At 40.7% G+C, this 26,665-nt stretch overlaps 1 protein-coding gene across 2 annotated transcripts in view; it reads left to right on the forward strand.

The window, feature by feature from the left end:
- The window catches only part of WDR73 (WD repeat domain 73), a 114,123-nt gene that overhangs the window by 25,105 nt on the left and 62,353 nt on the right, over positions 1–26,665 (forward strand). For both annotated transcript variants that reach the window (XM_053708743.1, XM_053708744.1), the window contains exons 2-6: positions 9,106–9,173; positions 9,248–9,336; positions 13,012–13,100; positions 18,996–19,063; positions 20,182–20,343. In XM_053708743.1, coding sequence (XP_053564718.1) covers positions 9,106–9,173; positions 9,248–9,336; positions 13,012–13,100; positions 18,996–19,063; positions 20,182–20,343 — 476 coding nt within the window. The remainder of the gene's footprint in view (positions 1–9,105; positions 9,174–9,247; positions 9,337–13,011; positions 13,101–18,995; positions 19,064–20,181; positions 20,344–26,665) is intronic.

The raw sequence follows: 26,665 nt of genomic DNA on the forward strand, positions 1-26,665 counted from the left end.
TGTTACAAAATGAGAGTGAAGAATAAAAAATAATAAAATTAAAATACAATTACAAATTAAATAATATGGTTGAGATTAGTTGGAAAATAATACTTCAAAGTGGTCTTATTCTAAAATAGCCAATCTATAAAAGTGAGTGAATATCAAGTTAAAATATTGTGATAGTGTGTTTCTGCAATATTCATGTTATTGAATATCTATTCGGTGGTTGGTGCTTACTTATTTTCCTGTTATGGTGCTATATCTTTCAATGTTATTTTTTAAAAAAATAATAAAGTGGCCTTGGCTGTGATGAGTGTTAGTTGGTGTGCTATTGGTGAGAATCTGTGATTATGTGATGTGAATAATATTAATAAATTTCTAGGTTATGTATATATATTTGTGATATATACTAGATATATTTGTTTATTAATTGAGATGTGATCTTAGGTTGAAGTTGTTTCAGGATGTACATAGGTAGTTTGTAATTCATGTTCTACTTCTGCTATCTTTACTCATAAGTTGATTAAATGATGTACATACTTTTTTCTGTTTTATAGGAAGATATAAAAGTTGTTCTGCTCATTTAGACCTTTGGGGGAAACTGTGTCAAGTAGATAGATCCATCTACTTTCAGCCTTGAGCAGTGCTGATTCTAGATCGCCTCCTCTTATTCCTAAACTGATTTTTTCTATACCCCAACATTTTAATTCTTCCTGATTTGACTGATGGTATTGTAAGAAATGCATAGCCACACTTGTCAATGTCTTGCCATTTTCCAGGTCTTTGGACGCATTCTTGATATTTCTGAGATGTTCCATTAATCTTGTTCTTAATTTTCGTGTCGTCATACCAATGTAAATTAAATCACAGCTACAGCGCAAAGCATAAATGACTCCTTCAGTATTACAACTGATATATCTTTTAATGGTGTGTCTTTTTCCAAATCTATCAGTTGTTTCAGTCATAGGTAACATATGTTTGCATGTACTGCAATTTTCACATCTATGTGACCCTGGTCTGAAAGCTGATCGGGTTTTCTTAGTTTGAAAGTGGCTGTGACTAACTATATCTTTTATATTCTTTGATCGTCTGAAGCTTATAGCTGGTCGTTCTCCTAATTGAGATTTTAATACTGGATCAGTCATTAGTATCTTCCAGTGTTTGTTTATGATTCTCATTATTTCTGGAGTTTGGTCACAGTAAGTGAGGATTAATCTCGGAGTTTGTGGTTCTGTTTTCTTTTTCTTGTATAGCAGTTCTCTCCGGTTGGTGTGTAATGCTCTGTATCTGGCTTCTTTGATTTTTCTTTTACTATACCCTCGTTGGATCAATCTGTCCGTGAGTTCCTCTGCTCTCAGTTTAAATGTTTGTTCGTCTGAGCAATTCCTTCTAATCCTGAGGAATTCTCCAACAGGTAGGCTTTTGATGGTTCCCGGTGCGTGTCCACTCGTCTTATGTAACAGACTATTTGTTGCTGTCTCCTTTCTGTAGAGGTCAGTTTTGATATTGCCTTGACTATCTTTGTAAATTGTGACATCCAAAAAGTTTATTTTCATCTGGTTTGCTTCATGCGTGAGTCTGATATTCAGGTTGTTGTTATTTAATCGGTTCAGAAATTGTTCCAGTTTATCATGGTCACCCTCCCAGATGAAGAGGATGTCATCAATGTAGCGCAGCCATAACGGGATGTTATTAGTATATTCTGTATTTTCATCTGTAAAGACATGTTCTGCCTCCCACCAGCCTGTATATTAGCTACAGGGGACTTACCAATATAGTAAATAATTGGAAATAAGGTACCCTTTTGGCACCCGCTCTATCAATCAATCATATTATTTGGCTATATCCATTATAATAATTACACTGGTAATGTAATAGATGTCTGTAAATTAGACATCACAGTACAGAATTATTTATAGAATTCTATCTAGCATTGGGCTTTTAACCATTTGAGTGTTGTTTTGTAAGTACCATTCTATTTTAATTGTTATTTCAATAAAAGTTATATTTTAAATTAAACTGAGAAGTCCAACCCCTAGTCTGGGCTATAGAGTGCTACAAGTGCGTACTTTGGAGTGAAACGTCTTGTTTCTCTTTTTGTTAGTTTAGAATAAAATTCGCACAAGCACCAACCCACAATACTAACCCAAACAATACTAGGTATTTGATATTAATAGTGGGGCTAGCCTTTATAGTGCCATTGTAAAACACTCTTCTTGCACACAGCAGTATGTGCTTACAGTATTGAGTGCCCTGCTGTGTACAGTGTATATAACATACTGAGTAGTGTGCACTAGACAGACAGCAATATGTGCTTACAGTACTGAGTGCCCTGCTGTGTACAGTGTATATAACATACTGAGTAGTGTGCACTAGACAGACAGCAATATGTGCTTACAGTACTGAGTGCCCTGCTGTGTACAGTGTATATAACATACTGAGTAGTGTGCACTAGACAGCAGTATGTGCTTACAGTACTGAGTGCCCTGCTGTGTACAGTGTATATAACATACTGAGTAGTGTGCACTAGACAGACAGCAGTATGTGCTTACAGTATTGAGTGCCTGCTGTGTACAGTGTATGTAACATACTGAGTAGTGTGCACTAGACAGACAGCAGTATGTGCTTACAGTATTGAGTGCCTGCTGTGTACAGTGTATGTAACATACTGAGTAGTGTGCACTAGACAGACAGCAGTATGTGCTTACAGTATTGAGTGCCTGCTGTGTACAGTGTATGTAACATACTGAGTAGTGTGCACTAGACAGACAGCAGTATGTGCTTACAGTATTGAGTGCCCTGCTGTGTATAGTGTATGTAACATACTGAGTAGTGTGCACTAGACAGACAGCAGTATGTGCTTACAGTATTGAGTGCCCTGCTGTGTACAGTGTATATAACATACTGAGTAGTGTGCACTAGACAGACAGCAGTATGTGCTTACAGTAGTGAGTGCCCTGCTGTGTACAGTGTATATAACATACTGAGTAGTGTGCACTAGACAGACAGCAGTATGTGCTTACAGTACTGAGTGCCCTGCTGTGTACAGTGTATATAACATACTGAGTAGTGTGCACTAGACAGACAGCAGTATGTGCTTACAGTACTGAGTGCCCTGCTGTGTACAGTGTATATAACATACTGAGTAGTGTGCACTAGACAGACAGCAGTATGTGCTTACAGTACTGAGTGCTCTGCTGTGTACAGTGTATATAACATACTGAGTAGTGTGCATTAGACAGACAGCAGTATGTGCTTACAGTACTGAGTGCCCTGCTGTGTACAGTGTATATAACATACTGAGTAGTGTGCACTAGACAGACAGCAGTATGTGCTTACAGTACTGAGTGCCCTGCTGTGTACAGTGTATATAACATACTGAGTAGTGTGCACTAGACAGACAGCAGTATGTGCTTACAGTACTGAGTGCCTGCTGTGTACAGTGTATATAACATACTGAGTAGTGTGCATTAGACAGACAGCAGTATGTGCTTACAGTAGTGAGTGCCCTGCTGTGTACAGTGTATATAACATACTGAGTAGTGTGCATTAGACAGACAGCAGTATGTGCTTACAGTACTGAGTGCCCTGCTGTGTACAGTGTATATAACATACTGAGTAGTGTGCACTAGACAGACAGCAGTATGTGCTTACAGTACTGAGTGCCCTGCTGTGTACAGTATATATAACATACTGAGTAGTGTGCACTAGACAGACAGCAGTATGTGCTTACAGTACTGAGTGCCCTGCTGTGTACAGTGTATATAACATACTGAGTAGTGTGCACTAGACAGCAGTATGTGCTTACAGTACTGAGTGCCCTGCTGTGTACAGTGTATATAACATACTGAGTAGTGTGCACTAGACAGACAGCAGTATGTGCTTACAGTACTGAGTGCCCTGCTGTGTACAGTGTATATAACATACTGAGTAGTGTGCACTAGACAGCAGTATGTGCTTACAGTACTGAGTGCCCTGCTGTGTACAGTGTATATAACATACTGAGTAGTGTGCACTAGACAGCAGTATGTGCTTACAGTACTGAGTGCCCTGCTGTGTACAGTGTATATAACATACTGAGTATGTGCACTAGACAGACAGCAGTATGTGCTTACAGTACTGAGTGCCTGATGTGTACAGTGTATATAACATACTGAGTATGTGCACTAGACAGACAGCAGTATGTGCTTACAGTACTGAGTGCCTGATGTGTACAGTGTATGTAACATACTGAGTGGTGTGCACTAGACAGACAGCAGTATGTGCTTACAGTATTGAGTGCCTGCTGTGTACAGTGTATGTAACATACTGAGTAGTGTGCACTAGACAGACAGCAGTATGTGCTTACAGTATTGAGTGCCTGCTGTGTACAGTGTATGTAACATACTGAGTAGTGTGCATTAGACAGACAGCAGTATGTGCTTACAGTACTGAGTGCCCTGCTGTGTACAGTGTATATAACATACTGAGTAGTGTGCACTAGACAGGCAGCAGTATGTGCTTACAGTACTGAGTGCCCTGCTGTGTACAGTGTATATAACATACTGAGTAGTGTGCACTAGACAGGCAGCAGTATGTGCTTACAGTACTGAGTGCCCTGCTGTGTACAGTGTATATAACATACTGAGTAGTGTGCACTAGACAGACAGCAGTATGTGCTTACAGTACTGAGTGCCTGCTGTGTACAGTGTATATAACATACTGAGTAGTGTGCACTAGACAGACAGCAGTATGTGCTTACAGTACTGAGTGCCCTGCTGTGTACAGTGTATATAACATACTGAGTAGTGTGCACTAGACAGACAGCAGTATGTGCTTACAGTACTGAGTGCCTGCTGTGTACAGTGTATATAACATACTGAGTAGTGTGCACTAGACAGACAGCAGTATGTGCTTACAGTACTGAGTGCCTGCTGTGTACAGTGTATATAACATACTGAGTAGTGTGCACTAGACAGACAGCAGTATGTGCTTACAGTACTGAGTGCCTGCTGTGTGCAGTGTATATAACATACTGAGTAGTGTGTACTAGACAGACAGCAGTATGTGCTTACAGTACTGAGTGCCCTGCTGTGTACAGTGTATATAACATACTGAGTAGTGTGCACTAGACAGACAGCAGTATGTGCTTACAGTATTGAGTGCCCTGCTGTGTACAGTGTATATAACATACTGAATAGTGTGCACTAGACAGACAGCAGTATGTGCTTACAGTACTGAGTGCCCTGCTGTGTACAGTGTATATAACATACTGAGTAGTGTGCACTAGACAGACAGCAGTATGTGCTTACAGTACTGAGTGCCCTGCTGTGTACAGTGTATATAACATACTGAGTAGTGTGCACTAGACAGACAGCAGTATGTGCTTACAGTACTGAGTGCTCTGCTGTGTACAGTGTATATAACATACTAAGTATGTGCACTAGACAGACAGCAGTATGTGCTTACAGTATTGAGTGCTCTGCTGTGTACAGTGTATATAACATACTAAGTATGTGCACTAGACAGACAGCAGTATGTGCTTACAGTATTGAGTGCTCTGCTGTGTACAGTGTATATAACATACTAAGTATGTGCACTAGACAGACAGCAGTATGTGCTTACAGTACTGAGTGCCCTGCTGTGTGCAGTGTATATAACATACTGAGTAGTGTGCACTAGACAGACAGCAGTATGTGCTTACAGTACTGAGTGCCCTGCTGTGTACAGTGTATATAACATACTGAGTAGTGTGCACTAGACAGACAGCAGTATGTGCTTACAGTACTGAGTGCCTGCTGTGTACAGTGTATATAACATACTGAGTAGTGTGCACTAGACAGACAGCAGTATGTGCTTACAGTACTGAGTGCCCTGCTGTGTACAGTGTATATAACATACTGAGTAGTGTGCACTAGACAGTAGTATGTGCTTACAGTACTGAGTGCCCTGCTGTGTACAGTGTATATAACATACTGAGTAGTGTGCACTAGACAGACAGCAGTATGTGCTTACAGTACTGAGTGCCCTGCTGTGTACAGTATATATAACATACTGAGTAGTGTGCACTAGACAGACAGCAGTATGTGCTTACAGTACTGAGTGCCTGCTGTGTACAGTGTATGTAACATACTGAGTAGTGTGCACTAGACAGACAGCAGTATGTGCTTACAGTACTGAGTGCTCTGCTGTGTACAGTGTATATAACATACTGAGTAGTGTGCACTAGACAGACAGCAGTATGTGCTTACAGTACTGAGTGCCTGCTGTGTACAGTGTATATAACATACTGAGTAGTGTGCACTAGACAGACAGCAATATGTGCTTACAGTACTGAGTGCCCTGCTGTGTACAGTGTATATAACATACTGAGTAGTGTGCACTAGACAGCAGTATGTGCTTACAGTACGGAGTGCCCTGCTGTGTACAGTGTATATAACATACTGAGTAGTGTGCACTAGACAAACAGCAGTATGTGCTTACAGTACTGAGTGCCCTGCTGTGTACAGTGTATATAACATACTGAGTAGTGTGCACTAGACAGACAGCAGTATGTGCTTACAGTATTGAGTGCCCTGCTGTGTACGGTGTATGTAACATACTGAGTAGTGCGCATTAGACAGACAGCAGTATGTGCTTACAGTACTGAGTGCCCTGCTGTGTACAGTGTATATAACATACTGAGTAGTGTGCACTAGACAGACAGCAGTATGTGCTTACAGTATTGAGTGCCTGCTGTGTACAGTGTATGTAACATACTGAGTAGTGTGCACTAGACAGACAGCAGTATGTGCTTACAGTATTGAGTGCCTGCTGTGTACAGTGTATGTAACATACTGAGTAGTGTGCACTAGACAGACAGCAGTATGTGCTTACAGTATTGAGTGCCTGCTGTGTACAGTGTATGTAACATACTGAGTAGTGTGCACTAGACAGACAGCAGTATGTGCTTACAGTATTGAGTGCCCTGCTGTGTACGGTGTATATAACATACTGAGTAGTGTGCACTAGACAGACAGCAGTATGTGCTTACAGTATTGAGTGCCCTGCTGTGTACGGTGTATGTAACATACTGAGTAGTGCGCATTAGACAGACAGCAGTATGTGCTTACAGTACTGAGTGCCCTGCTGTGTACAGTGTATATAACATACTGAGTAGTGTGCACTAGACAGACAGCAGTATGTGCTTACAGTATTGAGTGCCCTGCTGTGTACGGTGTATGTAACATACTGAGTAGTGCGCATTAGACAGACAGCAGTATGTGCTTACAGTACTGAGTGCCCTGCTGTGTACAGTGTATATAACATACTGAGTAGTGTGCACTAGACAGACAGCAGTATGTGCTTACAGTATTGAGTGCCTGCTGTGTACAGTGTATATAACATACTGAGTAGTGTGCACTAGACACACAGCAGTATGTGCTTACAGTACTGAGTGCCCTGCTGTGTACAGTGTATATAACATACTGAGTAGTGTGCACTAGACAGACAGCAGTATGTGCTTACAGTATTGAGTGCCCTGCTGTGTACAGTGTATATAACATACTGAGTAGTGTGCACTAGACAGACAGCAGTATGTGCTTACAGTAGTGAGTGCCCTGCTGTGTACAGTGTATATAACATACTGAGTAGTGTGCACTAGACAGACAGCAGTATGTGCTTACAGTACTGAGTGCCTGCTGTGTACAGTGTATATAACATACTGAGTAGTGTGCATTAGACAGACAGCAGTATGTGCTTACAGTACTGAGTGCCCTGCTGTGTACAGTGTATATAACATACTGAGTAGTGTGCACTAGACAGACAGCAGTATGTGATTACAGTACTGCTGTGTACGGTGTATATAACATACTGCTGTCTGTCTAGTTCAGAACCTGGCTTATGCTTGCTTATTGGTAGCTAAATGTAGCCACCATTAAGCAATCACTATCCAGGGTGCTGAACCTAATTACATTCCTGCTTTTTAAATAAGGATAGCAAGAGAACGGAGAAAAACATATAATAGGAGTAATTTAGAAAGTTGCTTAAAATTGTTGCTCTGTCTGAATTATGAAAGAAGAAAAAATTGGGTGTAATATCCCTTTAAGTTTATTGGGGGTTTTTAATGACTGGATATTTGTTTTACATAGAAAGTGCTTTTAAAGGGTCATGTATTTAAAATGAATATGGTTTCATGTCCCTTTAAGAGAATGCAAGGTTTAAGGAGCAGAAGGGCAGGGTTTGAAGCTGAATGCTGGTTCATGAGAAAGTGTCAGCCCGCTCCTGTTTTTGAAGGCATACAAATATTCTGTAAGGAGGTTAAAATGATAAATAGTGGCCCTTTAATTCCTGTGACCATTACATAATGTGGTATATTAGGAGTTAATGCATGCAGTCACTTTATTCATTAGCTAGCAGGCTGTACCTAGAGACATTCTCCTGTTTCCTTGTTTCATCTGTGTCCCTTTTTGCAGAATCACTGTATTATTATAGAGTTTATTTTTTTCTTGATCTCCATATTCAGTGAAGCTTCCGCTATGTCTTAGGTAAAGCTCTTTAATATCATAGCGCTAGTCTGCAGCCGATGCTGCACAATCCTGTAAAGCCAGAGGATTGCTCATGCCCAGTAGTCTATGTGAGCATGCGCCTGCTTGAGGCAATGGCGTGGGCAGTAAGGGTTTTGACCGGCTGCACCAACTGTTGACATCACCTATAGCTTTGATTTCTGCACTCTGTTTAGGTTTTAATAAACCACTAATATTTATATTCTATTTGCATATTTCATTTTATACTGAATTTCTTTTTCTTTATGTTTTTTATGGACTAAAAAAATGTCTAATTCAAATATGGAAAAAACAAACAAACTGTAAAATGTAGAAAATCTGCAACAGCGGCATAGAAAAAAAAAACTGCTGCTATATAGTGCTCCAGAAATGGTCCGACCCTGCTTTTCAACAAAAGATACCAGGAGAACAAAGACAAATTAATATAAGTACATTAGAAAGTTGTTTAAAATCGTATACTCTATCTGAACCATGAAAGAAAACATTTTGGGTTTCATAGCCCTTTAAATTACATTTGCTGTCCTCAAATGTGTAGCTGTGACAAAGCAAACGTTTGCTAATTTGCGGCTTGGTAACACAGACCTTTTTCATTTGGTTTCAGGTATAAAGATCTACATGATTTTGAACTACAGGATCCCACCCGAGTTATTGAATGGATCGGGGATAAAAGTGAGTGAACTGTAGATTATTTTTCACTGTAATGAGCTTCGGCGTCTGTATTTATCCTATCTCTTTGCCTACAGGTATCTGTGTTGCAGGATACGATAGCTGCAAAAGAAATGAGATTCTCCAACTCCTTGTCCCACAAAGATTAAACGCAAAACAGAACCAGGTAAACTATAGATTGTAGCAATTTCATGTTTTATACTTTTATTAAAACCAGGGAATATATCTGTTTAATTTGGTCCTTATATCATGTGTTTATAGCTTAGCTAGAAGTTCCTTTTAAAAAAAGAATAAAACCTGTAACTAACTGACTTTGTATTTCTTTTAAAAATGATAATTATCAATGATAAAAGTGTTGTAATTTAATGACTGTTTGCTTCTATATCTTAAAGGGATACTAAACCCAATTGTTTTCTTTAAAGGGACAGTATACACCGATTTTCATATAACAGCATGTAATAGACCCTACTATAAAGAATAATATGCACAGATACTGATATAAAAATCCAGTATAAAACCTTTTAAAAACGTACTTAGAATCCCCCTCTGTTTAAAAGGTTACTGGAACACCCACTGCAAGTGGGAAATATAGGACCCTCCCCCTTCCTTTACACAAACAGGAGCAAGCTGGAGTAGGTATACGTTGGTATTCTCCTAAAACTTTGGGGCTTGGTTAGGAGTCTGAAAATCAGAGCAATGTTATTTAAAAATAAGCAAAACTATACATTTAAAAAAAAAATGTACTCCGATTATCAATTTTTCTTCGTTCTCTTGCTATCTTTATTTAAAAAGCCGGAATTTAAAGCATGTGAGCCAGTCCATTTTAGGTTCAGCTCCCTGGATAGCGCTTGCTTATTGATGGCTACTTTTAGCAAGCCAATAAGCAAGCATAACCCAAGTTCTAAACCAAAAATGGGCCAGCTCCTAAGCTTTACATTACTGCTTTTTAAAAAAAGTTAGCAAGAGAACAAAGAAAATTTGATAATCGGAGTAAATTAGAAAGTTGCTTAAAATTGCATGCTCTATCCAAGTCATGAAAGAAAAATATTTGGGTTTAGTTTCCGTTTAAAGGGACATGAAACCCACATTTTGTTCTTTCATGACTCGGATAGAAAATATTATGAGTTGAAAAAACTAAAACCACATTCTCTTGCGCAATCCCGATCACATATTCTCAAGTGCGCAAACCCTACATGAAAATATTTCAGATTCCAATGTTCTTCACATAGCAGAATATGTTCTATGTATTCATAAATACATATTTCTATATGTGACGGACCCCGGATACCCCGACTGGGTATCTCCGCCAAAAGGGCCACTGGAACCTGTAGCTGTATAGTGGGAAAGTGATTATAGCAAGTAGCCCATCCTAATAACCAGACGAGACCAGTATTGGGGTGAAACACAAACAGGCTTTATTGGGACAAACACACAGCTTATATACACAATTGCCATCTGATAAGAGCCTTATCTGATCAAGAGATCACCGCCCCTCTAGACAGGCTGGCGACTCCATAGGGCCATAGGAGTACAGAGATCCCCATAATAGCTAAGTCGTAGTTTCGGGGTGATCCCGAGAGAGTGGCAGCTGTTCCAGGGTACCATTGGAGAGCCCCGGGCCCCCAGATGTCACAATCCAAAAAGTGACTGTAACCGAACCCGCAATATCTCTGAGGTACGCCTGTATGTATCTCAATGTTAAAGCCTTTTGCCTGCCCTTTTTTTTTTCTAACACCTGAGTTCTCATAAATTTGAACCCTTATAACGTTTTTGTGCAATACTGTTTTAAAATTTTTTTATTAGATGGTGTTATTATGAGTGTAAATGTAATTTGTAATGTATTTTTGATGTGCTTTTTGACACTTTTTTGTTTCGCAAAACAGTTAACCAGAGCTCTGAGTATGCGCTAACCTGATGAGTGTTAACTTTAATAGCGATCATGCGATTGCGTTTATTTTCAATTTGTAACACTAGCGATAAACCCGACGCGCGCAAACACCTGCGATAAACACCTTATCGCTCGCTTTTAAACATTAGTAATCCACTCCTAATTTAGTCCATAGTGTAAATCACACCCTGTGTGAGTGACAATTAAAAACTCAAAAATCAGAAAATAAAAAGTGTACAAACACAGCGCACCAAATAATAAGTAAAAATACAGTCATCAAAGAGTACTATTTCGCAGTCCAATTCAGTCAATATAATCTTCAAAGTCTCATGTACAAAGAAGCTCTAATTGTATTCACAATATACAAATAAAGAAAGGTTCTCACAAGTTCCTACTGTGCCTGCAGCGTGACCGTATCCATGAGACGTCCCCCTGTGCATAATTATCTGACGGACGTTTCACTGCTCTGGGCAGCTTTTTTTTGAAGGGAGGATACTGGTTCTTTGAGGAATGAAGATTATATTGAATAAATTTGACGTAGGCACCATGTCACACAGTATTTTCTCCAGCACTACTACTATTTGCAGCCTCCAATTAGCAGCTTGCTCACAGTAGTATATTGCTGTTCCTGAGCCTACCTAGGTATGCTTTTCAACAAAAGATACCAAAAGAACAAAGGAAATTAGATAGTAGAAGTAAATTTTTTAAAAAAATTTTAAAATTGTATTTTCTATCCGAGTCATGAAAGAACAAAATGTGGGTTTCATGTCCCTTTAAACGGAAACTAAACCCAAATATTTTTCTTTAATGACTTGGATAGAGCATGCAATTTTAAGCAACTTTCTAATTTACTCCGATTATCAAATTTTCTTTGTTCTCTTGCTAACTTTTTTAAAATGCAGTAATTTAAAGCTTAGGAGCTGGCCCATTTTTGGTTTAGGACTTGGGTTATGCTTGCTTATTGGCTTGCTAAAAGTAGCCAACAATAAGCAAGCACTATCCAGGGAGCTGAACCTAAAATAGCCAGTCCATTTTAGGTTCAGCTCCCTGGATAGCGCTTGCTTATTGGTGGCTACTTTTAGCAAGCCAATAAGCAAACATAATATGAGCGCAACCCGATTCGTGCAAAAAGCTTACTTCTAGTGCAGTTAATGCTCAAGCAGGAGTGTTAAATAACCCTATATATTTTTATTTGTACAGCTAAATCAGCTGTCTGATTACAGTTTCCTAAGAAAGAGAGAAAAATTATCTTTTGGATTTTTTATAGAATAGTTATAACTGTACACACTGTGAAATCTAGGGGTGCCAAGCTGCAATTTAAGAAAAGTGTATATATGATTCTAATACTTTTATTTTTTAACCTTTTCACTTCAGGTCTTAAGCCGCATTTAAATATTCTAGAGCAGTTTCGGCTTTCACTTATGCACAACCTATAACTTTCAACTTGTAATATTGGCGCTATTTAGCACGGTCACAATATTCACTGAAAATGTAGGTTGCACTAGAGCGATGTCGGCCATGCTAACCCTTCTCCGGTAATTGGAATCTACCATAGACTTGAAATATCAAGTTGTGCGCTAATGTTAGCGCAGTCCAGCGATATTGCTTATGGCGTCCTGCACTGTCATTATAATCCGTCCCTATATACATATAAAAATGCCATATCTGCTAAAGGGCTGTTCCATGTATTTACGGTCCTTTTTCTTAAAACCTGGTTTCCTATCCGTAGGCCAGGCTATGGAATGTTCTCTGTATTAGGTGAGCATGGTACAGGTTATACCTATTGGTGCTGATTATCGCACCCAGAGTTGTCACTGTGCTCTGATCGGTGTGAACTTCCCTCTCTCTCTTGTTGCTCAGTTACATTTTGGCTATTGTTACGTTTTTTTTTTTTTTTTTTGCTTTCCATGTAAACAGAATTCAGGAATTCACTTGCATATTTTATTCCATCAGGGCCTTTGTCCAGAAAGGGATTTAAAGGTGGAACACGGTGGGTTTTCAGATTACCCTGTATACAGCCTGATACGTATTCCTGATAGCAAGTAAGTTCCAATTTTTATTTCTCTGTGATCGCAGCATATTAAGCAAAATAAACTTGAATAAAGTTATTTAGCTGTAGGCAGGCGTGAAAACATTATATAAAGTAAGAATCCTTTTAAAAATAGAATTAATAATTTTTTTATCTATTAACAAAATGCAAAGTGAGTTAACAGACGAAAATTGTAAATCAAATCAATATTTGGTGTGACCACCCTTTGCCTTCAAAACAGTAATGTAATAAAAGTGATTGTCAGGTACCTCTCATTTTCTACATTATTATTATTACCGGTTATTTGTAGAGCGCCAACAGATTCCGCAGCGCTAACATCTATGGGGGTAGTGGTCGCAGTGTCAGTATATTATAATATTGCTTCCTATCGCCTCCAATATCCCATAGCGATATTGATTACATGATGCTGCAAGCATCGCCTCTTTTATGCCGCATTTAGCTCACGTGGGAAGCCTCGAGGTGTCACTCAACCAACCGAGTGCACATTACATGATTGGTAGTGATAGATATGAAAACCTGTCTACAGAGTTATAGTTTTCATTTTAATCAGATTTTCCTGCAAACTTACAAATGCCAGATAACAAACCAAATTAATATTTTTTAGTTTTTTTTAAGAAAAAAATCAAAATATAATTATGTACGATATATAACATAAAACACCTTTGCATATGTACCTCAGTAAGGTTCTGCGTCCCTTGTTCCCGCTATATTGCCGGCCAAATAAGTATTTTAAATGCCCTGTTAAAGGGACATTGACGTATTCTGTTTTTTTTTTTTTTTTATTATTTTTTTATTTACATTATGTAGAGCAGCAAATAAAGGGACACGAAACCCCAAATTTTGTCTTTCGTGATTCAGATAGAACATGCAATTTTAAGCAACTTTCTAATTTACTCCTATTATCAATTTTTCTTCATTCTGTTGGTATCTTTATTTGAAAAGCAAGAATGTAAGTTTAGATGCCGGCCCATTTTTGGTGAACAACCTGGGTTGTCCTTGCTGATTGGACAGCACCAATAAACAAGTGCTGTCCAGGGTACTATGCCAAAAATTTTCTGGCTCCTTAGCTTCAATGCCTTCTTTTTCAAATAAAGATAGCAAGAGAACGAAGAAAATTTTATAATAGGAGTAAATTAGAAAGTTGCTTAAAATTGCCTGCTCTATCTGAATCATGAAAGAAAGAAAAAATGGGTTTAGTGACCCTTTAAGTGCTGTAGTGAAAAAGGTTTACTTAAAACAGTGTTAAGCTATTATTTTGCAGGGCAGTTGAGGCACACATCCCTTTGAAAATTTTCTTTGAGTATGTTAAACGGATCTCCTTTGTTTTGGCCACTCTGAGGCTTTATCACTGTGCTTTTTATACAATCCCCACTACATAATTCACACAGGTTATAATTGCTTGAAAGGCAGGAAAATGAATAATAAAAGTAAATTATATCATTTTTTAACCATGGCAAATTAGATAAACATTATATGAATGATTTGGTGTTTATTGCCCTTTTTGCAGGCAATGAGATCTTATTTCATATGAGATGAATTTTTAAAACAAAAATAAAGCACATCAGCATTTATTTAGGATTCTTTTTGGAGGGTTACACTGTACAGAATGTTTAGGTTTGCTGTAAGATAAGACTGTTTGCACATAATATATCAGCAGTGAAGCACTGTATTGTAAAGAGCTGCATACTAAATATAAAGCATTTCTAACTTTCATTTTGTTAGCAACATTTTCATTGTTTTCTACCTAGGGACAGACCCATATTTATCATATCCCAGTATGTAAATGAGATCTGCACTGATCAAACTATCACAATGTAGCATCTTGCAGGGCCTCTGCATGAAATATGTGTCGCTATAAATGCTGCATGTTTTCTTCTTAAAGGCACATTAAAGTTATTATTCAACTTTCAAGATTCGTAAAGAGCATACAATTTTACAATTTACTTTTTTCATCACAATGCACTACTGGGATCTAGTGGAACACATCTGGTGAGCCAATGACTAAAGGCATACATGTGCAGCCCCCAATCACCGCTAGCTCCCAGAGGTGCATTGCACTTTTAAGCCTACCTAGGTATTATTGTCAACAAAGGATACCAAGACATCACAGCAAATTCAATTCTAGAAGTAAACTGCAAAGTTGTATAAAATTGCAGGCTTTGTCTGAATAATGAAAGTTTAATTTTGACTTTACTGTCCCTTTAAGTTTACTATTAGGCTGTCATACACTCATGGCTATGTCCCTTTAAGTTTACTATTAGACTGTCATACACTCATGGCTATGTCCCTTTAAGTTTACTATTAGGCTGTCATATACTCATGGCTATGTCCCTTTAAGTTTACTATTAGGCTGTCATACACTCATGGCTATGTCCCTTTAAGTTTACTATTAGACTGTCATACACTCATGGCTATGTCCCTTTAAGTTTACTATTAGGCTGTCATACACTCATGGCTATGTCCCTTTAAGTTTACTATTAGACTGTCATACACTCATGGCTATGTCCCTTTAAGTTTACTATTAGGCTGTCATACACTCATGGCTATGTCCCTTTAAGTTTACTATTAGACTGTCATACACTCATGGCTATGTCCCATTAAGTTTACTATTAGACTGTCATACACTCATGGCTATGTCCCATTAAGTTTACTATTAGACTGTCATACACTCATGGCTATGTCCCATTAAGTTTACTATTAGACTGTCATACACTCATGGCTATGTCCCTTTAAGTTTACTATTAGACTGTCATACACTCATGGCTATGTCCCATTGGGCTGTCATACACTCATGGCTATGTCCCTTTAAGTTTACTATTAGGCTGTCATACACTCATGGCTATGTCCCTTTAAGTTTACTATTAGGCTGTCATACACTCATGGCTATGTCCCTTTAAGTTTACTATTAGACTGTCATACACTCATGGCTATGTCCCTTTAAGTTTACTATTAGACTGTCATACACTCATGGCTATGTCCCATTAAGTTTACTATTAGACTGTCATACACTCATGGCTATGTCCCTTTAAGTTTACTATTAGACTGTCATACACTCATGGCTATGTCCCTTTAAGTTTACTATTAGGCTGTCATACACTCATGGCTATGTCCCATTAAGTTTACTATTAGACTGTCATACACTCATGGCTATGTCCCTTTAAGTTTACTATTAGACTGTCATACACTCATGGCTATGTCCCTTTAAGTTTACTATTAGACTGTCATACACTCATGGCTATGTCCCATTGGGCTGTCATACACTCATGGCTATGTCCCTTTAAGTTTACTATTAGGCTGTCATACACTCATGGCTATGTCCCTTTAAGTTTACTATTAGGCTGTCATACACTCATGGCTATGTCCCTTTAAGTTTACTATTAGACTGTCATACACTCATGGCTATGTCCCTTTAAGTTTACTATTAGGCTGTCATACACTCATGGCTATGTCCCTTTAAGTTTACTATTAGACTGTCATACACTCATGGCTATGTCCCATTGGGCTGTCATACACTCATGGCTATGTCCCTTTAAGTTTACTATTAGGCTGTCATACACTCATGGCTATGTCCCTTTAAGTTTACTATTAGACTGTCATACACTCATGGCTATGTCCCATTTGGCTGTCATACACTCATGGCTATGTCCCTTTAATTTTACTATTAGACTGTCATACACTCATGGCTATGTCCCATTGGGCTGTCATACACTCATGGCTATGTCCCATTAAGTTTACTATTAGACTGTCATACACTCATGGCTATGTCCCTTTAAGTTTACTATTAGACTGTCATACACTCATGGCTATGTCCCATTGGGCTGTCATACACTCATGGCTATGTCCCTTTAAGTTTACTATTAGACTGTCATACACTCATGGCTATGTCCCTTTAAGTTTACTATTAGACTGTCATACACTCATGGCTATGTCCCATTGGGCTGTCATACACTCATGGCTATGTCCCTTTAAGTTTACTATTAGACTGTCATACACTCATGGCTATGTCCCTTTAAGTTTACTATTAGACTGTCATACACTCATGGCTATGTCCCTGCGTTCCTCTGGCTTGCTGTGAAGTATTGTGTGCGGTATCTAGAAATCTGAACAGGAATTGGTAAGCGAGTCCCTTAATCTCAGCTTTTCCTGTTATTGCCGCACCCTGTTCCTTTTTCAGCGTTCTTTGGATTTGGAAGAAAGGATCTAACCTGCTTTGTATTATTATTGCTGTAGAAAACAATGTTAATGAGATTCTGGCGTTTGATAAGATGTTTTTCTCAGTGATACTTTAGGAGCAGTGCTCCGAGGCTGTAGATAAATTGGTGTCCTTTATGTTAATAAATGTCTGTTTTCTTCATTAAAGGGCAATTCTGTTTTTAAAAAAAATCTAATTCCTTAGAGTACGTTATTAAAGGGGAAAGTAAAGACAAAATTAAACTTTAATGCTTCAGATAAAGTAGCCATTTTAAACCACTTTCTAGTTTACTTCTGTTTTCTAATTTGTTTTGTGCTCTTGGTATTCTTTGTTGAAAAATCATACCTAGGTAATCTCAGGAGCTGCAATGAATACTGGGAGCTAGCTGTTGATTGGTGGCTGCACAAATATGCCACATTTCATAGATTCACCCTGTGTTTTCAGCTAGCTCCGCCTCCTAGTAGTGCAATGCTGCCCCTTCAACAAATGATACCCAGAGAAAGAAGCACATTTTATAACAGAGGTAAATTGTATGCTCTATCTCAGGGTTCTTTTGTTTTCCCAAGACCCAGTGTCGCTAACGCATACCTTTTGCCGCTCTATTTTTATGCTTGTCTGATCATTTCTGAAGTGATATACAACAAGAACGATGCAGTTATTGGCAAAGTGACTAAAATGTGTGTGTGTGTGCTTTATTCCTGATTGTGGTCAAACTTGAAAGTGTTGTAAAAGGTAATAACACACACTCGCACGCCGCACTCCACACTCGCACGCCACACTCGCACGCCACACTCGCACGCCACACTCGCACGCCACACTCGCACGCCACACTCGCACTCCACACTCGCACGCCACACTCCACACTCGCACGCCACACTCGCACTCCACACTCGCACGCCACACACCACACCACACCACACACACACACACCACACAAGCACACCGCACAAGCACACCACACCGCACACACCACACAAGCACACCACACCACACACGCACACACCACACAAGCACACCACACCACACACCCACACCACACCACACAAGCACACCACACCACACCGCACACCCCACACAAGCACACCACACACGCACACCACACCACACACGCACACACCACACCACACCACACAAGCACACCACACCACACACGCACACACCACACAAGCACACCACACGCACACCACACACAAGCTCTAATAAAATGTGAGGCTCTTTACCAGGACACCAGGGGGTAAGCCAATTAGGAGTGATAAATACATGTAGCTGCCAATCATGAGCTGTTATGTATAGCCGTTCCTGAGGGGGATTTTGGTTTTGGAAAAGTGCTATAAAAAAAAAGTGAAATAAAAAATATCCTGCACACTGTTTCTTAGCAACAACAAACACGGTTGTTTCGTTAAACTTTATACGTTCTGTCTATAAACAATGCCAGTTGTAAACAGAAGTGTTTGTCAAGGGGCTGTGTCTTAATGACCGAGATCTGCTAGTGCACTATGTTATAGAATTGTATTGTTACACTACTGCTGGCATATAACAATATGTTTAACCCCTTGCTCAATCTGAATCATTAAAATTACATTTTGATTTTCCTGCCCATTTAACGTAAACTTGTTTTAACCATTTTATTTTTGCCTTAGAATGTATCAATTTCCAGAGCAAATATTTTAATGAGTAAAATCTTTCTGTCCTCAGCCTGTTGCTGACTAGTGGTCCTGGCACAGATAAGGTGCAGGTCTGGCAAATAGGGGCAGAGGATAATGGTAAGAATTATACCCATCTTTTTATTTTTCAATTGCTCATAAAATGCAGCACTGAAAATTTGTTGTAAATGTTACTTACCCTTTTAATCACCCTGATATAGCAGAAATAAACCTGATGGTAGATCGCCTATGAAACAATACGTTGAAGCTTTGATAGACATGAAAATGTTTACATTAAGATTCAGTCAGTTTGTGGTTTTATCCTCACAAATAAACCTGAAGTTTAGTGGGTAACTGCAAACAAATTATAATCTTGTTGTTACTCTCACTACTCCCTCCCCCCCCCCCCGCCCCTGCACTCTTGGTCTCACTACTCTCTCCCCCCCCTTCCCATCTCACAACTCTTCTCCCCCCAAACCCCTGCCATCAGTCTCACTACTCTCTCCCCCCCAAACCCCTGCATCAGTCTCACTACTCTCTCCCCCCCCAAACCCCTGCATCAGTCTCACTACTCTCTCCCCCCCAAACCCCTGCATCAGTCTCACTACTCTCTCCCCCCCCAAACCCCTGCATCAGTCTCACTGCTCTCTCCCCCCCCCCCCCCCGCCCCTGCACTCTCGGTCTCACTACTCTCTCCCCCCGCCCCTGCAATCAGTCTCACTACTCTCTCCCCCCAAACACCTGCACTCGGTCTCACTACTCCCTCCCCATGGTCCTACACTTAGTTTCACTACTTCCACCCTGCCTCTGCATCAGTCTCACTACTTTCCTTCCCCACCCCTGCATTCAGTCTCACTACTCCCCCCCCCCCCACCCCTGTATTTAGTCTCACTACTCCTTCCTGCACTCAGTGTCCCTGCTGCTCCCCCCAGCTTCACTGTCTCCCCTCAGTGTCTCCTCTTTCCCCCTGCATCCCCTGTTTTCTCCTGTCCCCTTACTCTCTCTCTGCTCCTCATTTTGTCTTTCTACTATCCGTGTCCCATTCTGTCCTCCCGCTCAGTTTCTCTGCTTCCCCTGTCACGGTTAGGCCCTCCCCCTGTCACCAGTTTGATCCTCTGTCTTTTCTGCACTGCATATCCTGTTTATTTATTACATGTGTTTTTTGCGCTCTCAGTCATCCATAGTATGTGCATTGCATACTGAGCTGGTGTAGGGCCTTATATTATCTCATCCTACAGATGTCATTAAGCCAGTCAGCACCGTTACATCAGAAGCAGGATCAGAAATGTGGACAAAACTTGCAACCACAGCATCAACCTCCCCCCGTGTTCTCCATGGGTCTCAGGCAAACGGTGTCCAACTTACAGAGATTGAGTCCAGCAAACCGATATACACTTTAGGTATGATGTGCATGACAGACATTTTATTTCTGTATATTAGATACAAATTATTATTGTGCTTGTCAGACTGTGTGTGTTGTGAGTTAGTAGCCAGTGGCAGAAGATCCTTAGAATATGGAACTATGTATTTTACTAGTTAGAACCTCAGTGTCCCATATAATCCTAGTCCAACCTGTGTAACCTCAGGACCCACATATGTCCTTGGTCATTAAGTCGCGACCCAAAAATAAGGTAATACATTCACAGGAATACAAGGAGATTCAAACACACAATCACATATTCATAAACGCACAGATTCAAACGCACATAATCACACATTGAGACACATAAAATCACACATTCAACAAAAATAAACCTGTTACCTCAAGTGTTATGTGAGAACAAGGATATACAATCATGGTAGTATTCTCTTTCCCACACACAACGGTTTTCAAGAATCTACAGAAACACTTCACTGTAAAAATATGAGACCTCCAACTCAGGGTGTAAAATTTGAGGTCAAAATGTCTCATAGCTTTAAAACTATATAAAATATATCATGTCACTCTCCCTCTTGCTCATACTAGCTGCTGGTGACATATCCGCTAATCCTGGTCCCCAACAATTTCCTAGCCTTCCACACCCATGTGTACCTTTCCATAGACTCCGAAAACAAAACTCTGGTAACCTTACTCACATTCCTCTTGTATCTAAAGCCCCCTTCACTTATGCACTATGGAACACTCGCTCTGTTTGCAACAAGCTCACTTCTATCCATGACCTTTTTATCTTCCACTCCCTCAACCTTCTGGCTCTCACAGAAACTTGGCTCTCTCCTTTAGACACCGCATCCACTGCTGTGCTGTCACATGGGGGTCTCCACTTCAGCCACACTCCTAGGTCTGGTAATAGACAAGGAGGTGGTGTAGGTATTTATTTTACTTTCCTCTCGTTGCACCTTTCAACAAATACAACCCATCTCTTCCCTCACATTTTCCTCTGTCGAAACCCACATAATTCGCTTATTCTCTCCCCTCTCTATACGTGTTGCAGTCATATACCGCCACCCTGGCTCCTCAACTTTCTAGAGCACTTTGCTTCCTGGCTACCTTATTTAATTTCCTTAGACACCCCTCCCCTCATTCTTGGCGACTTCAACATCCCTCTTGACAATCACACTGCCTCCTCTGCAAAACAACTTCTGCAACTCACTTCCTCTTTCGGTTTGTCACAATGGACTGATTCTCCCACTCACAAAGACGGTCACTCCATTGACCTGATCTTTAGCTATTGATGCACTATCTCAAACTTCACAAACTCCCCTTTTCCTCTTTCTGACCACCATCTCCTCACTTGCAACATATCATCCCTTCCTACAACTCTACCTCCTTCTACCCCTCACACCAAACTTCATAGAAGCATTATGTTATTAGATCAGCAACAACTTGCTAATTCCCTCGAACCTCTCCTCTCATCCATCTCCTCCTTTTCCTGCCCTAACCAATCTATCTGCCACTATAATTCCACCCTTACATCCGTCCTTGACAATCTGGCCCCTCCTACCATAGCTCGAAAATCACACTCACCCTCAGCCCTGGCACATTCCTCTGACACGGTACCTACGCAGATATTCTTGTACTGCTGAGCGGCACTGGAGAAAATCTCAGAGTTCAGCTGACTTTCTTCACTACAAGTTCATCTTTGAACTCCTACTACTCTGCCCTTAATCTTCATCAGCAACATTACTTCTCTACTCTCCGCCCACCCCCTAATACAACTTCTCTCTCAGCTCAAGATTTTGCCAGCCACTTCAACAACAAAATAGATTCCATCAGAAACTAAATCCGCTCCCAACATACTTCCAGTCTCTCACCCCCTCAAAAGCTCACAATCAACCAAAACCCACATACCCATATATTTAGCCCCTGTTACTGAGGAAGAAGTTTCTGCACTTATACTGTGCTCTCACCTCACTACCTGTCCCCTCGACCCCATCCCCTCACAACTACTCCCCTCCCTCTCTTCTACACTTACCCATATACTCACACACATTTTCAACCTCTCCCTCAGCACCGGTATATTTCCCTTACCTCTAAAATATGCACTGGTCACACCTATCCTCAAAAAACCTTCTCTCGATCCAACCTCCCCATCCAACTACCGTCCTATTTCCCTACTTCCTCTTGCCTCAAAGCTTCTTGAAAAGCTGGTTTATGCACGCCTATCCCAATTCCTTACATTAAACTCCCTACTTGACCCTCTGCAATCTGGATTTTGCCCCATTACTCCAGAGACAGCAATCATTAGGGTTACCCAATGACCTACTTACAGCAAAATCCCAAGGCCACTTATCCTCCTTTATCTGTCTGCAGCCTTTGATACTGTTCTATTCTATTGGGTATTTATAAAGCGCGGCTATTCACCCGTAAGGGTCTCAAGGCGCTGATGGGTATCGATTAGGTGTGAATAGCTATGGAGTTCAGCCGAAGAGCCAGGGTTTGAGGTCCTTTCTGAACTTCGTTAGGTTGGTAGCTTGTCTGAGGTGTAAAGGGAGGGTGTTCCAAGTTTTGGCTGCCTGGTATGAGAAGGACCTGCCTCCAGAAGTGTTTTTTCTTATGTTCTGCCTCTGGGGCGGGGGATGAGAGCGAAGGCTTGGTCGGCCAGTCGCAGTTGGTGGGTGTAGAAGGTGACACGGTGGTTTAGGTATTCGGGGCCGATGTTGTGGAGGGACTTGAACGCGTGGGTGAGGAGCTTAAAAGTGATTCTTTTGTTAATGGGGAGCCAGTGTAGGTCTCGCAGGTGTTTTGTGATGGGGCATTTGCGTGGGATGTTGAGGATAAGTCTGGCAGAGGCGCTCTTTTGGAGCTTGATGGTGGATCCGGCATAGAGCGCGTTGCCATAGTCTAGTCTGCTGCTGACGAATGCGTGGGTCACTGTTTTTCTGGTGTCGGGAGGGATCCATCTGAAGATCTTTCGTAGTAGATGGAGCATGTGGAAGCTTGCAGAGGAGACGGCGTTGACTTGTCGGTTCATGGAGAGTGATGAGTCTAGGATGAAGCCTAGGTTTCGTGCATGGTCGGTGGGCCATATAGATGTTGAAGAGTGTAGGGCTCAGTGAGGAGCCTTGGGGTCCACCGCAGCTGATTTCTATGGGCTTGGAGGTGAAGGGTGGGAGTATGACTTTCTGGGTTCTGCCGGTGAGGAAGGAGGTGATCCATTTGAGGGCCTTGTCGCGAATGCCGACGTTGTGTAGTATGGTGCAGAGGGTGCGGTGGGAGACAGTGTCAAAAGCTGCTGAGAGGTCTAGGAGGATGAGGGCGGCGGTTTCTCCCCGGTCGAGCAGGGTGCGGATGTCATCTGTGGCAGTGAGAAGGGCGGTTTCAGGGCTGTGGTTGCTCCTGAAGCCAGATTGGGAGGGGTCCAGTGTGTGGTTGGCCTCTATGTGTTCAATGAGTTGCGTGTTGATGTATTTTTCGATTACTTTGGCCGGAAAAGGGAGCAGAGAGATGGGGCAGTAGTTTTTCAGATCTGCTGTGTGTTTCTTCAGCAGGGGCTTCAGCTCTGCGTGCTTCCATTCTTCCAGGAAGGTGCCGGTCTCGAGGGAGCAGTTGATGGTGCTGCAGAGTTCTGGGGCACACCCTCTTTTGCTCCAAACCCTCCAATTCTTTGGCATTTGTGACACAACCCTCTTGTGGTTCTCTTCCTACCTGTCTAACCGTATCTTTAGTGTAGCCTTCTCTGGGGCTTCCTCTGCCCCATCACCACTTTTTGTTAGGGTACTGCAAGGCTCTGTCCTCGGTCCTCTTCTCAATCTACACATCATCATTAGCTTCCCTAATAAAGTCCCACAGGTTTCAATATAATTTGTATGTTGACGACACCCAAATCTACCTCTCTGCACCAGACCTATCTCCTTCCTTGCTAACCCGTGTCACTGTCTTTCTCACATCTCTTCCTGGATATCCTCTCACTACCTTAAGTTAAATCTCTCCAAAACTGAGCTCCTTATATTACCTCCTTCTAAAATCTCCTCCCCCAACTCTCTATAACTCTCGACAACTCCATCATTACCCTACCCCGCATGCCCGATGTCTTGGGGTCACATTTGACTCAGATCTTTCTTTCACTCCTCCCATTCAGTCCTTAGCTAAATCCTGCCACTTCCACCTTAAAAACATCTCTTAAATTAGACATTTCCTTACACAAGACACGACTAAGATTTTAATCCACTCTCTCATCCTTTCCCCCCTCGACTACTGCAACTCCGTCCTCTCTGGTCTCCCTAGCTCCTTTAGAATCCATAATGAATGCCTCTGCCAGGCTCATCTTCCTTACACATCGCACTTCATCTGCTGCACCTCTCTGCCAATCTCTTCACTGGCTTCCTCTTGCCTCCAGGATTAAACAGAAAATTCTGACTCTGACATACAAAGCCCTCAACTGCACTGCTCCCCCCTATATCTCAGACCTTGTCTCCAGATACTCTCCCTCCCGTCCCCTTTGCTCTGCTCATGACCTCCTACTCTCCTCCTCTCGTGACCTCCTCACACTCCCGTTAACAGGACTTCTCCAGACTGGCTCCCATCTTGTGGAACTCTCTACATCGCTCCACAAGACTCTCCCCTAGTTTTGAAAGCTTCAAGCGCTCCCTAAAGACTCTACTGTTCAGGGATGCATACAACCTACACTAACCTTTCTTTATACCAGTTCATCTCCTCCATTGCTGTCCCCTTGAACCCCCTTAGCATGTAAGCCTAAGAGCCCAACTGCTTGCAGATCACCTTCATAAGAGCTGACTACAACAGTGCAACTCTTGGCAGGGCCCTCTACCCATTTGATCCCTATAATTGCTACCTTGTATAGTGCCTACGTTTATAGCACCCCGGAATCTGTTGGCGCTCTACAAATAACCAATAATAATAAAAGTGTGTTCAATTTTCAAGTATTCTATGATGCATGGAGATTATAAAATTTGTGGAATTATATTATAATTTGATTTAATGTTGTTACTTTTCTTTTAAAATCTTTAAAAACCACAAGAAGGTTTAATAAATTGCCTAAAAATAAGACTTAAAAATATGTGCATAAATTGGCATTAAAGGGACATTCCAAACAAAATTGAAATCCACATGAATGCATTTTAGTTTTGAATAGAAGCATTTTTTGTTATATATATATATATATATATATACAGGTATTAGCAGAAATGCTTTTAATAAAAGCTATAACGGTTTCAAAAGTGTATTTAAGTATGCACCGTGCGCCAGCATTTTATACACAGCACTTGCTCAGACAGCCTAAGGTGCTTGTATCATCTGGTAATAACTCGCAGCTAGATTACGAGTTTTGCGTTATGAGTGAAAAAGCATCGTTAGGCTTCATAACGCTGCTTTTTACCTAACGCCGCTATTACAAGTCTTATTAGAATAGGTGTACTGCACACCTTTTTGGATGTCACGCAACGTCAGTACCGCACTTTAAGAAAAGTCCTTTTTCAATGGGACTCCCATAGCGCCGGTATTACGAGTTTTGCGGTGAGGCCAAAAAGTGAGCGGTACAGCCTAAAATGACAAGATCCGTACTGCCATATAAAGTCAGTAGCTATGCTTTTTATGCTACAAAGCTGTAGCATAAAACTCATAACTAAACACCCATAAACTACTTATTAACCCCTAAACTGAGGCCTTCCCTCATCGCAAACACTAAAATAAAATGATTAACCCCTAATCTGCCGCTCCGTACATCGACGCCACTTAAAAAATGTATTAACCCCTATTCCGCCGCTCCCTGACATCGTCGCCACTATAATAAATTATTAACCCCTAAACCGCCTCCCTCCCACATTGCAAACACTATTTCAATATTATTAATCCCTAATCTGCTGTCCGCCCACACTACCGCTATAATAAACCTATTAACTACTAAACCTCAAGCTCCCCACAACGAAATATACTAAATTAAACTATTAACCGCTAAACCTCTGGCCTCCCACATAACTACATAAACATATTAACCCCTAAAACTAACCCTAACGTAAGCCTAAGTCTAACCCTAACACCCCCTAACTTAAATATAATTAAAATAAATATAAATAAAAATTACAATTATTACCTAAATAATTCCTATTTAAAACTAAATACAAACTTACCTGTAAAAAAACCTAAGCTAGCTACAGTATAACTAATAGTTACATTGTAGCTATCTTAGGTTTTATTTTTATTTCACAGGTAAGTTTGTATTTATTTTAACTAGGTAGACTAGTTAGTAAATAGTTATTAACTATTTACTAACTACCTAATTAAAATAAATACAAACTTACCTGTAAAATAAACTCTAACCTGCC

Source organism: Bombina bombina, chromosome 3 (genome assembly GCF_027579735.1).
Source record: "Bombina bombina isolate aBomBom1 chromosome 3, aBomBom1.pri, whole genome shotgun sequence".
In the NCBI taxonomy this organism is placed as follows: domain Eukaryota; kingdom Metazoa; phylum Chordata; class Amphibia; order Anura; family Bombinatoridae; genus Bombina; species Bombina bombina.